Source organism: Thalia democratica, chromosome 1, assembly GCF_965202585.1.
Source record: "Thalia democratica chromosome 1, ktThaDemo2.hap1.1, whole genome shotgun sequence".
Taxonomy (NCBI): domain Eukaryota; kingdom Metazoa; phylum Chordata; class Thaliacea; order Salpida; family Salpidae; genus Thalia; species Thalia democratica.
The window spans coordinates 44,855,480-44,874,570 of NC_139165.1; the positions used below are offsets into that span (position 1 = coordinate 44,855,480).

The following is a 19,091-nucleotide window of genomic DNA, read 5'->3' on the forward strand; positions in this document are numbered from 1 at the left end:
TATATTTTTTTGCATCAACAAATTGTATATATTTATTATAATTAATTCATATCATTATAGTATATGTTGTATTATATAAACTTTTATTAGACTTTTATAACAATTTTTGTAACTAACTATATACTATTTTCTTTTATTTTTTTTTTTTCATTACAGAAATTCAATTCTTTTAGAATAAAATGAATAGCCTAAATGATAAAAAAATAACTTGATTTTACTAAAAAGTCTCTAAATAAAGTTTTGCACTTTTGTCACAAAATAATCAATGTGCTCAAAATAATTTTAGTGAGCACAATGCACATGAAAATCTCCAAGTGCAAAATAATAATTAAATATATGCCAAATTAGTATTGTTCTATTTTTCATACTAATTGGGAATTTTTTTCATGCTACGCAAATTTGAACACAAGTTAACTTCAAAAAGTATATTTCATTCATAAAAAGATTAAATTACATTACACACTATGCATAGAATTTTTAAGATTTTAAGAAAAACTGCTTTAAGTTTTAATATATTCACACTTTATTTTAAATTACTAAGAAAAGCTTAGTAAGCATATGTTTTCACACTTCATGTTTACAAAAAGCTGTGAAAAAAACCTTTGTTACATTTAAGTAGAGCTGGCAGCAAAGCAAAAAAAACAATACTTAAAAATCTACACTAATATAAGTTATATAGTACAACATGAGTCAACAATAATATCAACATTTTTAAAACTAAATCAACTTAAAACCATTAAAAAAAAAACTAGCTCAAGTTTTTTTTTTTAATTCTCAATGTTTTGATTCAGCCTGAGTTTTTTAAAAGTCTCAAACTAAAATTCAAACAAGTCTGAGTAGTTTAAGTGTGTGACAATCCTACTACAGTAATAACTTTCTCTTGTTATTATTCACTTTTGAATTTGTGTGAACTCAACTGTGACTAACTAAAACTAAAACCATTCGTGTTACTTAGTAGACACACTCAGTTTCACCGTTTTGAAATTTACAGCTCAGTAACAATTCTTCAAAACATTTTGAACAAAATGTGCAGAACAAGCTTAAACTGACTTCAGTCTTTTGAACTTACATATTATACCAATCTATATACAATTTAAGTATACAGCAGCAGGGTTGCTTGAATTAAAAAAAGAGGTGTTCTGAATATATAATGAAAGTTTGTTTGTTGTATACTAAAGTTTCCTGCTCGAGTATTTTTTTGAAGTTTACTCGTAGAAGTTTAGTAAGTCTGTTACAGTAGTAGAAAATATGTCAAATTCTACAGGGCATAAATGACATTTGAAAATTGTTCGAGCATGACGTTTAAACTTTAGAAAAACGTTTACTAAGTATTCATTGTATAGTGTTTAGTTGGCATAGCAACCATTTTTCACACAACCCTGTAACTGGGCAATAGTAACGTTTAACTTTTTTTTTTAACTTGTTATTTACTTCAGTCATAATGCACTTAACTTTAGTCTTGTATGAAGATCAGCAGTACTTTTAATTCTACTCAGTACAAATTTCAAAGTTCGTTTGGTATCCTGCAGCTATTTTACCCTTAATATAAAATTAAGCAACAAGCCAATTTACAAAGCAAATTACCATTTTAAAAAACCAAAACTTTAAACAAGTAACAGTTTAATTTTTGCCATTTATCTGAGCAGTCGTAAATGTCTTTTCTTTTTCAATTAATTTCACATATATCTATTTAGATCAGGCTTTCCCATACTTTATCTCAAAAGGCCCCCTTTAAAGAAATTAATAAAACTATGGCTCCTTCCAACAAAATTTCTCAAAATCTAAGACCTTAATTTTTTTTGTTTTCATCATCAACTCTAAAATATCAAGTGTAAGTTTTTATGACCTCATAAGGCCCTGTGACTCTGTGGCCTCTTTGCAGCTCATGGCCCCCTAAAATTCTGTAAACTTGGCCCAGTTTGGGAAACCCTAATATAGATTATTAATTGATTTCCTAATATATTTATATTTTAAGTTGATGGCTTACTACCTAAATTTAAAAGTGTAGCTTATTGTCCTGGACATAACATTAAAAGGTATCCAAATGGTGTGCAACTCAATGACCGAAAAATATTTTTGTACACTAGGTCGTTGAACCAAATATATTGAGCAACTTTTTTTTGTCGTTCAATGAAAAAAAATATATTTAACAACGAAAAAACTTCTTTAAAAACATGAAAATAAGTCTTATTATTACAATTTTAAATAAATATCTTACGAAATGTAAAAAGAAAACGACGCTCTCAAATAAGGTGGTATTGTAAAAGATTTCTTGGTCATTAACTTAGAAACAACTAATTAGCTTTAACTATTTTAAACCGTACAAAATTACAACAAATAACAGTTTAACACTTATACTATTATACTGAAAGAATTTACAAATAATTAATAATTCAAAAATTAATAAACTTCATATAACAATACTTTAGCTAAAAAACGTAAACTTTAGGGATAATTAATTGTTTTAATTAATTAAAAAAAAAAAAAAAACTAAAATCGTGTGCTTTCAGATTTTTTTTTACCAATAAACTATCAAATATTTATTACAAAAAGTTTATACTATATAAATTTAATTATTTTTATTAAATCAGTAATTTTAGTTAGTGATTTAACAAATAAAAGTTTTTTGAAAAACAAATAAATCAACAACTTAGAAAATTAACTTAAATAAAAAATTTTAAACATATGAAACTAGAACTTTTCTTTAAATCTAATATATTGATACTATAGAAAAAATTACTATAATTTAAACTTGATCCATTACTATTAGAACAAGTTGAACATAACCAATATCAACTAGCCTCAGGTATTAAGTATTTATAAGCATAAATCTAAAAAACATAAATTTAACATCCTTATGCAACCTATTTACAGTTAGCTAGAAGAAACAATTATGTATTTTTTTAATTACTTACTAAAATAATAGTTTTTTTGAATTATTAACAAAAACTAGAAAAGAAAAGTTTATTTAAGAATTAAACTATAAGCTTGTTTAGTCATATAATATTATTAAAGAAATATATTTGAACTAATACTAAATAAATATTCATATAATAATAAACAAATTATAATCTTAATAAAGTTTTCTAGATTTAAGGTGGAAAATTTATTAGATAATTTATTATAATCAACTTAAAAACAATAGTTATTTCAGTTTATTTTAATGTTTAAATGTTTTTGTTTTTAAATTTACAGGTTGCAACGAAATTTGTTTGATTGCTTTTTAAATTGTAAAACAAACATATTTTGTTAATGTAATTTGATTTTTACAAAACTATGTTTTTTTAAAACTAGATACTTTTATTGACAACCAACTTAACCAAAATTAAAAACAATGAATTATTCGTAAGCGAAAATTAGTGTCTTTATATTGAGTTTGATTTCATTATTTAAAAAATTTTATAAAAAAAATTTTATTACTAAAAAAATCAATTGTTTCATGCTTAAAATATAGATAAAAAGCTAATTTTTAATCACAAAATCATCATTTGAACAAAATCTAAATAATAACTATTAAGCTTAGATATAATAGTTTAAATAAACCTAAACCAAACAACAAAAACATCTAAAGCTTTTCAAAATAAGGTTTACAAGTTATTCTACTATGAAAAATGTATCTATTTTTTAACTAAAGTTTTAAATTTCAACAAAAATTTTTCTCAGAATAACTTTTATCAAAAAAAAAGATGATAAAACTACTGTTTTTTATTTCATTTAAACTAAATCTTTGTTTTGAATTATATTATAAAAGAATTTTAACAAGTAAGTAATAACAAATAGCACAACCGATTATGTTTAATTATGTAATTAGTACAAAAATTAGTTAATCCTTAAAACACCTTATTTAATCATACTACTTCAGTTATAGTAATTATATCAAATAAGGAGTAACTATGTTAAATTTAGTTTTAATTCCAGAACTTTTTAATTTAAATAAGTGATTATTTTAAAATTTTAAAGTTTTTTTTAGTGCTACTTGTTTGTATTCTAATCTATAAAAAGATTTAACAAAAAAGTAAGCTCTCACATAATGTTAAAAAACTGTTTTTAGCTGATTAAAAATTTTGACTAGAAGTTTTAATTTCTTTTTATCGTTTTTATATTTTTTTATTCTTTGTAGTTTTTAATTTGTTTTAAACCAAAATTTATAATATACAACCTAGTAACTTTTTTTTATCAAGCTTTAAAAGTTGTATAATATATAGAAAACAATAGTTTATGTTTTGAACTTGCACTTTTATAAGTTAAATTAACTGCATAATACACTACATTTTTAAAGAGGAGTTATTAAAAAAAATACTTCAAATCTCGCTATTAACTTTTAATAGAAGTTGTTTAGCAAAAGCAAAACTAAATTTGATTTTTCTGCGACAGTCTGTTTCTTTCTAAAAAATTTTATTAGTGATAATCGCTATTATTTTTACCTGAGAAACTTGGTTTTAATAAAATTCAAGCTGAGAAAATAAAGATTATAATTGCTTAATCTGTTTAATTTTATAAAGAAAGAACTTAAAATTAAATAGCAGTGTTTATACTCGTTTCTACAGTATACGTTTACTTAACTAGCGTGATAACGTCTGATATATTATTCATACATTTTAAACAAAGTTTTTTAGCATAAAAAACTGGAAACAGCAAAATAAAAGTTGTAGTTTATTACGTCTGTAATAAAGGTGTTGATATATAACAACTATAAAAACAATATTTAGTGTATAACTATTTTAAATTTTCATTAGTGCTTAGACAAATGTTTAAATAATTCTGAAAAAGAAAATCGGAAAATTCTTCACATCTGAAACTTTATTGCCGTAGAAATACTTGAAATTTGCTCTGAAACTTGACCTTGATCATACCTAATGGGTCATACCTAATAAAACCCGGGTTTTGTTTTAATTAAAATTCAGGTATTCACAACTGAATTAACCTGTAGTCTCACGGGATATTAAAGTACATGCTTTGGTTCTAAGTTCTTACGCAGAAGTTTTAGAGTCATTATTACTAACATATGATCTGTTGTGCTACTTGATGATTTTTTGTACGTTGCATGGAAATCGAACAAGATTAAGTGTAACATTTTTACATAGGTTATATTTTATTTATTTACGTGGAAATATAAAAAAACATCGATGGCTACATTATTGCATAAAAATCTAGAGTTTGTAATCAAACACAAAATCGGTTGTTCAATGTCTTACACTTGATTTGTAAACAAAAAACATTTAGGAGAATTTATTAAAATTTAAAAGACTTTAGAATTAAGTAAAAAATTAATTTAGTTTGTAATAACATTGTTTGAAATAACTAATAAAAAGATAAGATTTCAAATCAAAAAATTAATAACCAGAGTATTTAAAACAAAGTCTAATTTTGGTAGACTAAAATAATTTTCAACTTATAAACTTATCTTCTAAGTGCTTTTTTTTACTGCATTATGATATAAAATTAAAGGAAATTGAAAACTTTTTATCAAACCATATGGTGTTTCTCTTTAAATTAAAACGCTTATATATTTATTTAAGTTTTTGGTAATATACACAAAGTTAGACACTTGTTTTTTAATTAATCAACTATTTAAAATTCCTCTACGAAATATTTTGCTACCTAAAAAGCAATTGAAGCTTGTTTTTTTTTTCTTTTTAAACTAACTAATTTAACATCATTTAAAGCAGTTATGTGACCACTAGCTCAAAAATGAACTATTTAAGATATTTCAATTTATTTTTTGTTTCGTAACACTAAAAACTTTGTAACAATAGATATAAAATTCATTCAAGTTCTTTTGTTCTTTGTTGTAATATTTCTGTCAAATCAGTTGCCCATGTAAATGACTTTGTTTGAACCCAAAGACAAAAATTTTGGACATCAGTGATGTAGAATATATAAAACGTATGTTATATAAAATATTTTTCAATAACTTTTTAGTTTAGATAAACAGTACGCTTTATTTACTAGGTTGAAATGATAGTAAGATATTTAAGTTAACAAGCTTTAAATAAAATAACAGTTACACAATATTTATATGTTTAGTTGAAATATGAAATTTAAGTTATCTTGCATTAACTTTAATTTTACTAGGAAATAGAAACAGTAATATGAAATGCATTAAACTTTCGTAAGTACTTATTTGCAGTAAAATTGTAGTTAAAAAGAATTAGTTCTAAAACTACTTTGATTTTAGTGTATAAGACCATAAACAACTTGCTAGTAAAATAAATATTAGAACTAAATTGGATTTAGTCATAAAAATTATACATTTTTTATTTGTTTAATTAATTATTAAAATATATTTTAAGAAATAACACACCTGCTTATAAAGAAATAAATAGAAATAATATTTTTTCTACAGTTGGCTAACTAGAAATTTTTCTAGACGGATTTTTTTGATGTTTTTGTTTTATAGAACATTTTTATTTGTTTACTCTTTTAGTAGTTTTAGCTGAGAACCCCAAAATATTTTATGACCATTTTTTAAGTTTCTTAGCTTAACTATTACAATACAGATTATGAAATGTTACACAATTTCCTAAAAGTTTGAATGAGTCAATTTTAATTAGAAGTTTTCTTTTTCATTTAAATATAAGTCTTGTTCATAGACTTCCTAAAAAATTTTAATTCAAACAGAATAAAGGCTTATAAAGAATATGTTCCTTTTTATATAGTTTAGTAGAATAAATTTTAAGTATTTCACATCAAACATTTTTGTTTTGAATGCAATAAGGTATTTCAACCTAGTGTGTTAAAAAATATACCTTACGCCTACATTTATGTTGCAATTAAAGTTGTACAGTTGTATCTAGGACACAGTGGACCCAAGTTGCGTAAAACTTTAAATGAGGATAACAATTTCATAAAGAATTGTAATTTTTAACTTTTTTCAAAATAAAATTTTGTTGTAGCCATATATTTAAAAAATTTGATTTTTCGCATTAAAAATATCTAATAGAAAAATTAACAAGCTCCATGAAAAAGCTTGCTTTTTTTGCCTTTTGCATTTTCAATATTTAAAACAGGTCTGTTTCAAACTAAAAAATTAAACTTTAGTTTACTTTTGTTTTTCTGTCATTGTAGTACATTCCTCTAAGCATTTTCTTTCTTCTTATTCCCAGCTAGTTTTTTACTAAGTTTAATGCTTCAAATTTGGTTAAAAATAGAAATATGGGCTGTGATATTTTATCGATATAAGTGCTTTGTACTTGGTAAACTTCAATTTTTTAATATTATTTATATTTTAGGTCAAATATAAATACTTTAAAATCTGAACTTACAGCTTTTATTAAGTTACCATTGCTAAGTTTGTAGTTTTGAGTAGTGTTATAATAAAAAGTTTTTCTTAATAAAATTTGGGGTTTATTTAATAAATTTTTATTAGTTTTGTTCGTAAAGAGTATGGTTTTTTCAGCAAATTTTTTAACTTGGCCCTATAACTTGTAATCTTTACGTTTCTTAATATCTTTTATAAACCTTTTCATTTCTTTTTTAAATCAAGTTAAGAAAATACTTTATTCGACAGAAACTTTATAATAGAATAAAACATAGTATAACGAGTTTGAAATTTGATCGATTTTTAATTAATATATAAGTTACATTACTTGACGTATTCAGAAGTAACTTGTTTTATTTCGTATTTTATAAAATTATTAAAATTCAACCATTTATTATATACTAATGTTTTTCATAAAACAAAACTTTGTTATTATATTTTTCTGACTTATTCCTAAATATAGGATTTTTTAAAGTCTACTACTGTATTATTTTATTTAGTTTTGCTTATCAATAAATATTTTATATGAATTTCGCTTGTTTTACTTCTACTTTCAACAAAATCTGATATTTTACTAAATAGTCTAAGGTAGAGTTTTGACTTGACGATTTAAGTTTAAGAAACTAAAGCAATTATCGGGTTAAAAGCATATTAAAATTCTTATAACTATACTATCAGTAGTTATTTAAATTTATTTTTATTTTTATAAAAGTTAAATTAGTTTTGAAATAAACAAAATACCTTCATTCTAGTTGTAAAACTTTAAGTTCATTAGTAAATTGTCTCTGGTAGCTAAAATGCTTTGTTTTCATGTTTGAATGTTTAACATTTCTATGAAGGTTACTTTTGATAAAGCTGCTATTAGAAAAGTTACAAGAAATCTTTATTAATTGCATAATATAATTGGAAAGAAACAAAATCCAAATGCACAACTGTGGTCCTGGTGTTGAGAAACACCTAAAGGTCATGTATCTATGATAAACTTATTTATACTAAGTATCAGCAGTTATAAAAAAATTATCATCAACTTTTAGGTGTTGAGTGAAAAATATTTATAAACAAATAAAACAAACAATAATTGTTACAAGTTTAACATAGACCAAAGACTGAAAAAATTGACCATAAAACCAAACAATTGGACACCACAAAATTTCCTCTTAAAAATTCAATTTTTACATGTTTTTCTGGCCTTTGTATTAAGAGGGGAGTGTAAGCACTTCTGATGTTTTTCTACAAAAAAAAAAGACAACTAAGTGAAATCCTATAAAAATGCAGCAAAAAATAAAGGTTAAAAATAAGGTTTATAATTTTATGACACACACATATAAAAAAGAGATTAATGATTACAATATTGTACAGTTTGAACTATAAAACACTATGAAATAAAACTGTCTGTGCTTCTGTTTGAAAAAAAAGATGCTTATTTGTTTACCCTCTTCTAATACACTATATTTTATACAATCTAATTTCATTATAAGAAATAGATTTTTATTAAAAAAAAATAACATAAATTTAAGTTATCAAATATACTTTAAAAATCGAGATTTAAATAATTAGCAGATGTCAATTTTATTTTTTCTAGCACCATTAATTAAAAATGTCTAAAAATATAAATAAAAGTGAATAAGTTTGTTATTATTTTGAATACTTCCTTAATGTTACACAGTTCAATTTTTGGTTACTCAGGCTAATTTGTTTTGCCTTAAATTTTTGCAACTTTGTCTTAAACTCATGCTGCCACAGTTTGATAAAACTCAGACTATTTTTTGTTTAAAAGAGTGGCAACCTTGTTAAATAAGCCCTAGTTTCATATTTGTCTGTTTTAGCAATAACTGTTAAACTTCAATATTTACGATATTTTTAGAATATTTTTCTTTCTGTAGCAGTTGTCAATATTTAAGTTTCTATTAAAACCTGACTTTGTTAATGCTTTTAATCTTGCCACAGTCTCAGGCTACTCTGGCCAGTTTATATTCCCTAAAGGTTTTCTAACTCATCTGTCTTAAGCATATCTTTTTTTTTTTTGCAATGTTTAGACCAGTAAGGAATTTTAATAATCTCAAGTTAATACTTGTGTACAAAAATCAACTTATTTTCCAAGAAACAAATGTTTTTTAAAATCTTGCTTTTGAATATTGCTATTACTGTTATTGCTATTATTCTTCACACACTCAGATCCTTTGAACATTTTTGAGCTTATTTGAAAAATTTAGGATTTCTAAGGCTTGCAATAATCAGTTCTATTTTTACCCTAAACTTCATGTAAGTTGCGAAACTCAGGCTATTTTTTTGCTTAAACAATAACAGGGTTGTTAAAAAATCTGGAATTGAACAATTAAGAAAAAAATAAAATGGAAAAACCTGGAAATTTAACAATTGAAAAATAACCTTAAGTTTTAAACAAAATTACTAAAAAACCTTATTAAAAGTTACATGTAAAATGATGAAATGTTGATTATATAGCAAAATTTGTCACATAAAATCATTTTCATTTTCTATCATTTATAGTTTTATTTATTGTAAAACACATTTAAAGTAGCATTACAGTGTCTTTTCAATGTTATTAGACTTATCAAGGCAGTTATTTACTTTAAACTTTATTTTATAATAAATAGATAAAAGTAATTATTAAAACCTGAATGAATTTAAAAAAAATAGAATTTTTTGAAAATACCTTAGGTAACCAATAACAATCATGTGGGTTGGAATCTTATTTTTCATCTATTCTAGAAAAATTTAGTGCAAAAAATGTTTAAAATTTCAGAACAGCTAAGTTGAAAGCTTTACTTATAAAAACTGTGCTCTAAAAGCAATAAACATTTGCTAATAGATTGTAGCCAAATAACATATAAAGCCTGTAATTAATCATTATGCTTTAAATTAATTGAGATATTATTTATAATATTTATATGATAACTGATATTTATTGCACAAAAATATTACTATTTATTAAAAAGTAAAACTGAAATTTAATAAATCTACTTTAAGAAGATATAATGCTGCTATTGTTTAAAAAACTGTACTTTTATCAAGAAATCTTCTTTTAAACATAAAACATCATGTTTTTATAAAAATATTTTATTTAAAGAAAAATGAGTACATATAGTAATCAATTTAAAAAATTTATCCATCATACTTATTTTTGTTAACATTTATTAAGGCCATAGAGGGGGTAAGCCATGTTTTTTACAAGTTAATCTTATTTTACACAGTTTTTTCTAAGATTCAAAATGCTTTTGATCATTTAAAAAATTTTCATTTGTTTTTTGAGATATGACCAGTCAAAGTTGTTGCATAAGAGGTTTCTTATAGGAAGGGAAAACTGAAACAGCAAAAAAAGACTATTTTATTTAAAATCTGTCTCCTACATTTTTCAAGTAATCTTCTTCAAACTTTCACAGTATAATCTTTACACAATAACAAAAAAACATTACTGTGGACTTAAAAAACTTTTTTGAAAAAAAAAAACTTTTTTTGATAGAATTTTTATTTTTTTTAAATTATAAAAATTCATAAGTAGCGTTTTTTTCTATTAATATAAGGAACACTTCCTGAAAATATGACAAAGACTGCTTGAAAAATGAAGGAGAAGATAGATTTTTAGTGAATTTTAGAATTTCCCAGAAAATTAACCTCGAAAAACTTGCGTTTGTATTAAAAACATTTTACAAAAAATAAAATATGTCATAAGTTAATTGATATTTTCAGTTCAATAAAAACTGGCTTGTAGTTTTTTTCTTAAAGCTTTCATATAAAAGCCAAAGTTAAGGGCATAGGGGGGTCTACTTTGATTCTTACAACTTGATCTTATTTTATAGAGTTTTATCTGAGCTATCAGAAATTTTCAACCGCTTGAAAAAATTCAAAGAGTTTTTTAAATATGAGCAATCAAAGTCGGAGACCTCAATAAGTTCCTAATGGAAGGCGCAAACTAAAAACGCAAAAAAAGGCCATTTGACTAAAAGTCTATCTCCTCTTTCATTTTTTAAACAATCTTCTTCAAATTTTTACAGAAAGTGTATTATTAAGTTTTAAAAAGATTGAATGCAGGAATTTGTTTAATTTTGAAAAAAGAAATATTGAAAAAAATCACCTATTTTTTTGGTTATTTTAACTAAAATTGTTAGTTTTTAATATTTTTTAAATTCCAACATTCAAAGTCTTTCAAACTATAAAAGAAACGTTTCCTGAAAATTTGAGGTCTCTTTTTTAAAAAAATGAAGGAGAAGATAAGTTTTTAGTGATTTTTTAAATTTCTGAGAAAATTGACCCCAAAGAATTTAGGGACCATACATTTGTATCGGAAACTTTTTATAAAAATTACAATATCTCAAAAGTTAAATAATATTTTTTAATTCAATAAAAACTGGCTTGTAGTTTGTACTTCAAGCTTTCATATAAGATCCAATGTTATTTTTAGTAAAAAAATGTTGGACCCCCCTCCCCTATGCCCGATAGCTAAATAATTTTCATTTATACATGAAATACTTCTTTATAAAGTAAAATTATATGTAGTTGTTGCACTAAATTGCTATCTTTTTTATTAACTTTTCTAATCTAGTCTTTGACTATTTATATGTTCTTGTAGCATTTTTAATAATTTATTTTTAACTTTTTTCTATTAAATATTTCTTAATGTTGATAAGTCTGTAAGCATAAATAAAACAAAAAAAATTTTTTTTGTTCTTTTTATGATGTCATTAAACTTTTATAAAACATTAAGCTACAAAACATTGATTTCCAGCTTTGAAATTTTACACACAGTTTTGTATCATTGTACTAGTAGAAATAGAAATCTTTGTTTTTCTCTTCTAAAAGTTAAAAGTTTACTTAATTAAATAATCCCTATATCAAAACTAATTATTTTAAGTCTAAATGAGATAAGATATCATACCAAAAAAATTAATTTTAATTAACAAAATATTTTTTTTGTTTTATTAACTTTTGAAAAAAGGTAAACTAATTAAGAACAAAAAGGAAAATGTATACTACATAATTAGAACTTTTTATTTTCTAAAAAAAATTCTTGGAGTTCACAACATAAAAACCATGGATACTTTGAGAAATACTAGATTGATGTTGTGTAAATAATACGCAATCTGATTAAAAATAACTACTTCAATTAAGTATTCTAGAAGAAATATCATACAAGAATAAAACACACTGCTGTAATTGATTTGCATATGATAATGTTTTTTCTTTATAAGCTTATTGAAAATGTTATTTGTTTACATGCATTTTTTTCAATATTTATGCTATATATTTATTCTGTTGGTCTTATACATAATTAAAACAGGGTTGCCACACTTTCAGGATACTCAGAACACTGAAGATAATTTAAAGTTTTTGAAAATCTCAGAATAATTTAGGAAATTTTGAATTAAAAAAATTTAAAAAATTGACTCAAGATAGTTTTGTTTTTTTATAAAAATCTTAGAATAGTTTTACATTTTTTTTTTAATCTCAGGACAGTTTTTTTTTCAGATTTTAAATGAGTTTAGTTTCAATACTTCGTTATTTTATATCCAATTTAAGTTAACTTTGAAAAAAAAAATACCATGTTTTTTAGGGATTTAAAAAAACTTAGAATGACTCAGAAAGGTTTAGGGTTATCAGGATCATTTTGGTAACTCAAGAACATTTTTAATAAAGTTCATTGGTTTAAAAGATAAAAAATAGGAGTTTTGAAGTTTAATAAATTCAAAGAGTTAGTAGAAATATTTATTCAATTAAATAACACTAACTTTACTTTAAAAAATTGAAGTTAAGATTTATGATGAAGGAAAGACCATAATATCAATTAATAAACCAATTTCTTAAATAAGTGTAAGTTAGTCATTTTAGTAAGAAATAAAAAAACAAGTTTGAGTTGTTTTACCAAAAATTAACAAAAAACTGTTTTATTTTTTTTGAACATAAATTTTATTTTATTTTTCCAAAATACTTGTTCACAAAGTTTTTTATAAAAATTGCAAGAATCATAAAAATTGTTTTAGGTGTTTAGCTCAAATATTAGAAAAGTATATATATTTTTATGGCTTAATATTCATAAAATTTGATATTAAAAAATCACAGCCATAGGTTTATTAAAAAATCTTTACATAAATTATTTCATCCATTTTTTTCAAATAACTTAAAATTCATACTTTAAGCTTTTATTTAAACACTAATGCTGATTTAATAAGAAATGTATTGGACTCTTACAATAGACTTGCTTAGAAAGCTTATAGCTCATAATAGGATAGCCACAATATGATTGAACTCTTAATCGAGTGAGAACAAAAAAAATTATAGAGTTTTGGAAACTAATGATTTTTTTTTGTTTCATTCGTGTTGTTCTTATAATTTTTGTTACGTAGATATTGTTTAAATGAGTAGGTTCCAAAATTGCACAAGGCACAAAATTGCGCAAAAATTGCACAGATTTAGTATCCAACGCTTATGCACAAAGACATTTTTGCATTGGTGGATTTTTTTTTCAATATCTTTGTTTTATTTTTTGACTAATTTTAATTATTATTACTATCACTGTTACCACTAACCCTTACCCTTGGTCGGATACTTATTTTTTTATTAACAATTTTTTTATTTTTATTTTGGTTATTATTTGTTTTTAATTTTTTTTTACTATCATTGTTACCCCTTACTACGTGGTTGGTAGCATTACTTTCTTTTTTTTAACTTAATTCTTTTTTTAAAGTATTTTTTATTAGTTTTGTTTTTATTTTTACTAATACTGTACCCGTTACTCTTGGTCAATAAGTAATTTTTTCTCTTTGTTTTTTTTTAGTAATTTATATTGTAGTTAATTTATTCTGTATATTTTTTAAAACTTCTTATTCAGGTTTTTTTTAACTCTTGTGAAATATTAACCCTTTGTACAATTTAGTCCCCTCGTGCAATTTTGACCCGTTCCCTGTTTAAATATATAAAAAATTTCTGTTGTTTAATTATTTCTTAAATTAAAAAATTTGTATTGTTTCAAGTTGTATATCTTTGAAAGCTACTTAAATCCTTACATATTATTTCTTTGGATTTATTATGTTTTATTTTGTGTTTTTCTAGTTTTATTACTTATTGTATTATTATAATGGTATTTTATTTTCTATTTGCTTTTTAATAGTTTTATGTTTTTTTTATTTTATTAAAAAGTTCTTATATACTTTATTCTTCAGTCATGTATATGATATGAATAAATTCTTAAGTAAAAAACTAAGATCACTTAAAAAATTTTAAAAATGAAAAATTTTTGTATATTTTTTTATGTCATTATCAATTGTTTTATTTTAAGTTATTCAACTGAATCAATACTATTTTATCTTTTAAACTAAAAATCATGACCCTCTAATAGATAAAATTTCATTAAAAAGATTTATCCTGGATTTTAAATTGATTTTTATTTTTGTGGGAAGCCTTTCAATTTTTATTTCTTTAAATTTTAGATAAATTGAACAGTAGCTAGAGTCAGAGATTTTCCAGCTCTTAAAAAATTGTAAATAACTGAAACTAATAACCATGTGCACAATATATTTTAAAGTTATATGTTTCTTTCTAAAATGATGCTTGTAATGTTAACTATACTTAATTTGATAAAATCTTAAAATTTATTACAATTAAATTGTGATAAAATTTATGTCTTAAAATATGAATTTCTAGAGGATAAAGTATACTTCAAAAATTTTATATTCTTTTATAGATTTAATGTTTGTAATTTGAATCATGCATTTTGAAAATGCTCAGTTGCCTAGATCTGTAAATAAAAGTGGATTTTAACTTAATTTTTTCTCAAAACTAATCTAATAAAACTTTTGCAGTAAATTATTTGATAGTTAATCAAAATGGCAGCCCGCAACGTAGTGAAAGCAATTGACTGGAAAGTTATCTTTGAGCGCACTCCACCAAACTTGAGGGCTGCAATTGGTGCTTTCAAAGGCAAGAGTGACACAATTATGTCATCTTACAGCAAAGCGAAGACTGCCCAAACCACCATTGATTGGGATCACTACATGCAAACCCTTGACAACAAGGTTTGATTTTTTAAATATTGGTATATATTTGATTTTTATTTATAATTTTTGTTTAAACTTATAAATTTTTTAATTGTTGTTAATAGTGAAAAAAGTTATTTTAAGAGGGTTTTTAAGTAACCCAAAATAGTTATTACTACTTAAAAAATAAATGTTTTTATTTTGTTTCTCTGCACTAATTGATAAAATGTAAAAGATTTTTAAAATCATGTATATTGTTGTATAATTTCTCTTCAAAAAGTATATTTTTACAAACTTTTATAATGCATTTATTTTCTATTTAAGTAACAGTTTGTACAATTTGATCTATAGTTACAATATATTTTTGAAAACTATACAAGAAGTTCTATATTTTAATTTGAAAATTTTATTAATATTACAGATAATTCCAATGTTAACTTTGTTTTTCACATGTTTTTTATTAAGACAAGACTCTAATTAAGCTACTAGATACTTTTGATAACAGAAAAGTGTATATAAAAAAAAACTTATTAAACCATTACAAGTTCATTGTATCTTTCGTGGGTTAAGCAGACCAAAAATATAGACAAACAAAACTTTTGAAAATAATTTACTACATTAATTTAAGCAGTATTTTGCAAATTTTGAGTACTTAAAAAAAATTTTTAAGGATAATTAGTATAATATTGTTTTAAAACATAATATCAACATTTTTGTCAGTTTTTTAACATTATAAGTTTTAATTTGTTTATATATAAAAACTTGAAGTTTTAAATAAAATAATAGACATTCTTCATTTCATAGCTATAAACTTAAAGTCTTTAGTATAAAACAAGTTATAAATTTGTAGATAACTTAAAAACGGCTGACAGAAAAGCTAACCAGTTTAAAATTGTATTCCAAAGGCTTTTTACAAAATGACTTAACCTTAAATTTCAAAATTTTTATAATCTTTGCAACTCGTAGCTGCTAAGTTGAACTCTCATATAAAAACCAATCTCTCAATATTATTCTTACAAAATCACTGTAAATTTTTTGTATGGTTGTAACAAATTATTCTGCTAAGTAAAGATCTAAACTTTTTCTTATTGCATTAAAAATAGGATCTTGTCGCCGACTTCAAGGCGCAGTTCGAGGCGCTCGACATCCCGGAACCCGTCGACACCAAATCTGAATCGCTCGCCGCTCAAGCCGTCAGCGACCAGGAAGAATACAAGCAGGTGGTGGCGAAGTTCGCCGACAAGGAGGCCGCTCTGAACGGCGAGATCGACCGCCTCTGCTCGCTACCCCCCTTTGAGCAGATGACCGAGGCCGACATCTACCACCACTTCCCCAAGCTCGACCACCGCACCAGCAACTGGGGCTACACCGACTTGTCGGGCGAGGAGAGAAGGGAGTACACGCTGCTGGGCGAGCCGGCCAACGCTCCGGACGTGGCAGCATACGTCGCCGACAAGAAGGCTTCAAAATAAATTGATCATGTGTATGCTATATTCTATATATAATGTTAGTCTGTAATTGGTAAATTCGCATGGGCGTAATAAATTATTTAAATTTTTATTTGTAGTTTTTTAGACTTTTGAATGTGGAATTTAAATTAATAATGATAAACTAAGTTAAAGTATAATTATGAAACAGTTTTTGATTTTTCTGTTTAGTATTTTAATCGGACATATGTATTTTGTTTTAGTAGTTTAACTAATAGTATTATAGAATAACATATGTTTTCCGAAGTATTTGTATATGTCTTAGAAACATTGTTAATTGTTGTATAATGAAATTTTGTTGTGAAAAAAGAGTTTCAGAAGAAAATATTAATTTTATTACTTAGATAATATTTTTCTTCTCTCACCACTACAGTTGTAATTGAAACTTATAAATTGTAATTTTTTAAAGACTGGCTCTCCGCATCCAAAAATTTCTAAATACCTTATTTAGATTTTGCACGTTAAAGTTTAATTGGCTTTATGTAAAGCTAAACCAAGACGCTTATGGTTTATAGTGTTGTATTTTTTTTGTTATTCTGAGAATAAAAATCAACGAGTTTTAATTTAGGAAAACAATCATGGAATATTTTCAGATTTTAATACAGTTATTTTAAGTCCTTGAATTTCTTATCCTTAAAAAACAACATCGTTTTCCGACAATTTTGTAATTTTTTTAAAACCTTTTAAAAGTTGTTTTAAATTTGAAGATTCTGAGCTTTCAGATACTTTTCCAAGGCTGCCACTAGGTCAGGAAAAACTAAAAAAAAAGACAAAAGTCAGAAAAAATTGAGGTTTTTGGAAAAAATCAGAAAATTTGAAAAAAAAAAAGGTCAGATTTAGTCAGTTCAAATTTACAAAATTGCTTATTTTCCAAAGTCTTCAAAAGGTAAAAACAATAATTAAAATTCTTAAAAGTCAGACTAAAGATGCAAAATTTTCCTAGAATTTTACAAAATTACTTAATTTTCAATGCCTTTATCTGGTAAAAATTAATAAAATATCCTTTATAAATTTTTCTAACAATATATTGAACAAGTATCCTACTTGAACAAACACTTTTTGTATGCTTTTATTATTGATGATCTGTGGCAAGGACACATCCATAGTGAAACTGATATATACACAAAAGTTTAACTTGTAGAATTTTAGAATCAAAGTGTTTTTTGTTTAAAAAAATAATTGACTTCTTTATAATTAAACACTAATTTCAGTATTTTATGTAGTGAGTTTATGTGTATACTGTACCTATTTATAATTTTTCAAAGTTGTTTAAATTTGAAAAGTAAGTTATAAGACGTTTATTGCAAATACATCAATCATACACAGATGGTTCAAGTGATGTATAGAACTTAAATGATTAAATTCAGCAAAAACTGTTGTTTTAATCTGTATAAAAATAAAATTAAAAGTTTTATATAGTTTCAAGTGTCTGATTATGTATTTTAGAATAAGTTTAAATTAAGAGTTTGATTTAGACATGTAAGGAAAATTTTAATAACAAATCAGAAATTTTTCTCAGCTTCCTCTGTGGCAACCCTGCTAACACCATTATAAATTTTAAAGTAGTTTATGAGATATAAAACGTCAAACTTAGTGAGTCTTGAAGTTTTTATCTATAATGTGCAAACTAAAAATTTAAGAAAAAAAGTTATTAAACACTCACCTTCTTCTATTGTCAAATACGATTAAATCATAGCTAACTACTTAGTATTTATTTACATTAGTACTTTTTTAAAAGGATAAAAAAAGAGAGTTTTTGTCATAAATACTATATATTTAACAAAAAAAATTCAAATGTTATAAAGTTAGCAGTTAAACATTTCCTTTAAAAAATGTTTTTTAAAGCTATTATTTTTAACTCTAAAATTAAAAAGTAGATAAAATGTTAGAAAAAATCGGCGATGAAGAAATTGATTGGAACACATTAATTATACATTAATAAACAATGAAGTTGAAGAAAACTTACTAAAAAGTTAAATACTTTTACTTTTATTGTAACTTAATGAGTTATTTTTTAATAATTTTAGCTTTGTTGTGTTACTATTTTTTATTTACATCTAAGTTTTGATTCTAAAAAACTTGCATGTAGGAGTGTTATTCAACAAGTATTTACGAATAATTTTTTTACAACAGCTAAATACATATTATTTATTCAACGATAAAAAAGAGCTCAAAAACTTGGTCTGAGGGCCTGGTTTAGGAACGAATCTATATTTTAGTAAATATTATAAACATTTATTTTTAGTCTTTAATGGAAGCTGTGTATATAACTACATGTATACCAATTTCAATAATATATGATATATAAAGAAGTGATTGTTACCAACGTTTAGAGTTAATTATTGAAAAGTTATT

At 23.9% G+C, this 19,091-nt stretch overlaps 1 protein-coding gene across 1 annotated transcript; it reads left to right on the forward strand.

Annotated features, from left to right (window-relative positions):
- Nucleotides 1-15,079: 15,079 nt before the first annotated feature.
- Nucleotides 15,080-16,809, forward strand: LOC145829624 (ATP synthase subunit d, mitochondrial-like). Its single transcript, XM_082937475.1, has 2 exons — nucleotides 15,080-15,288; nucleotides 16,353-16,809. Exons 1-2 carry the CDS (start codon nucleotides 15,100-15,102, stop codon nucleotides 16,719-16,721), a joined length of 558 nt encoding a protein of 185 aa, XP_082793601.1. The 5' UTR covers nucleotides 15,080-15,099; the 3' UTR covers nucleotides 16,722-16,809.
- The last annotated feature ends 2,282 nt before the right edge of the window (nucleotides 16,810-19,091 follow it).

What these genes read in the sequence shown, in the direction of transcription:
- LOC145829624 (XM_082937475.1), top strand. Translation starts at nt 15,100, where the DNA reads ATGGCAGCCCGCAACGTAGTGAAAGCAATTGACTGGAAAGTTATCTTT. An exon ending in TGCAAACCCTTGACAACAAG is followed by an intron (nt 15,289 to 16,352) that starts GTTTGATTTTTT and finishes CATTAAAAATAG; the next exon opens with GATCTTGTCGCCGACTTCAA.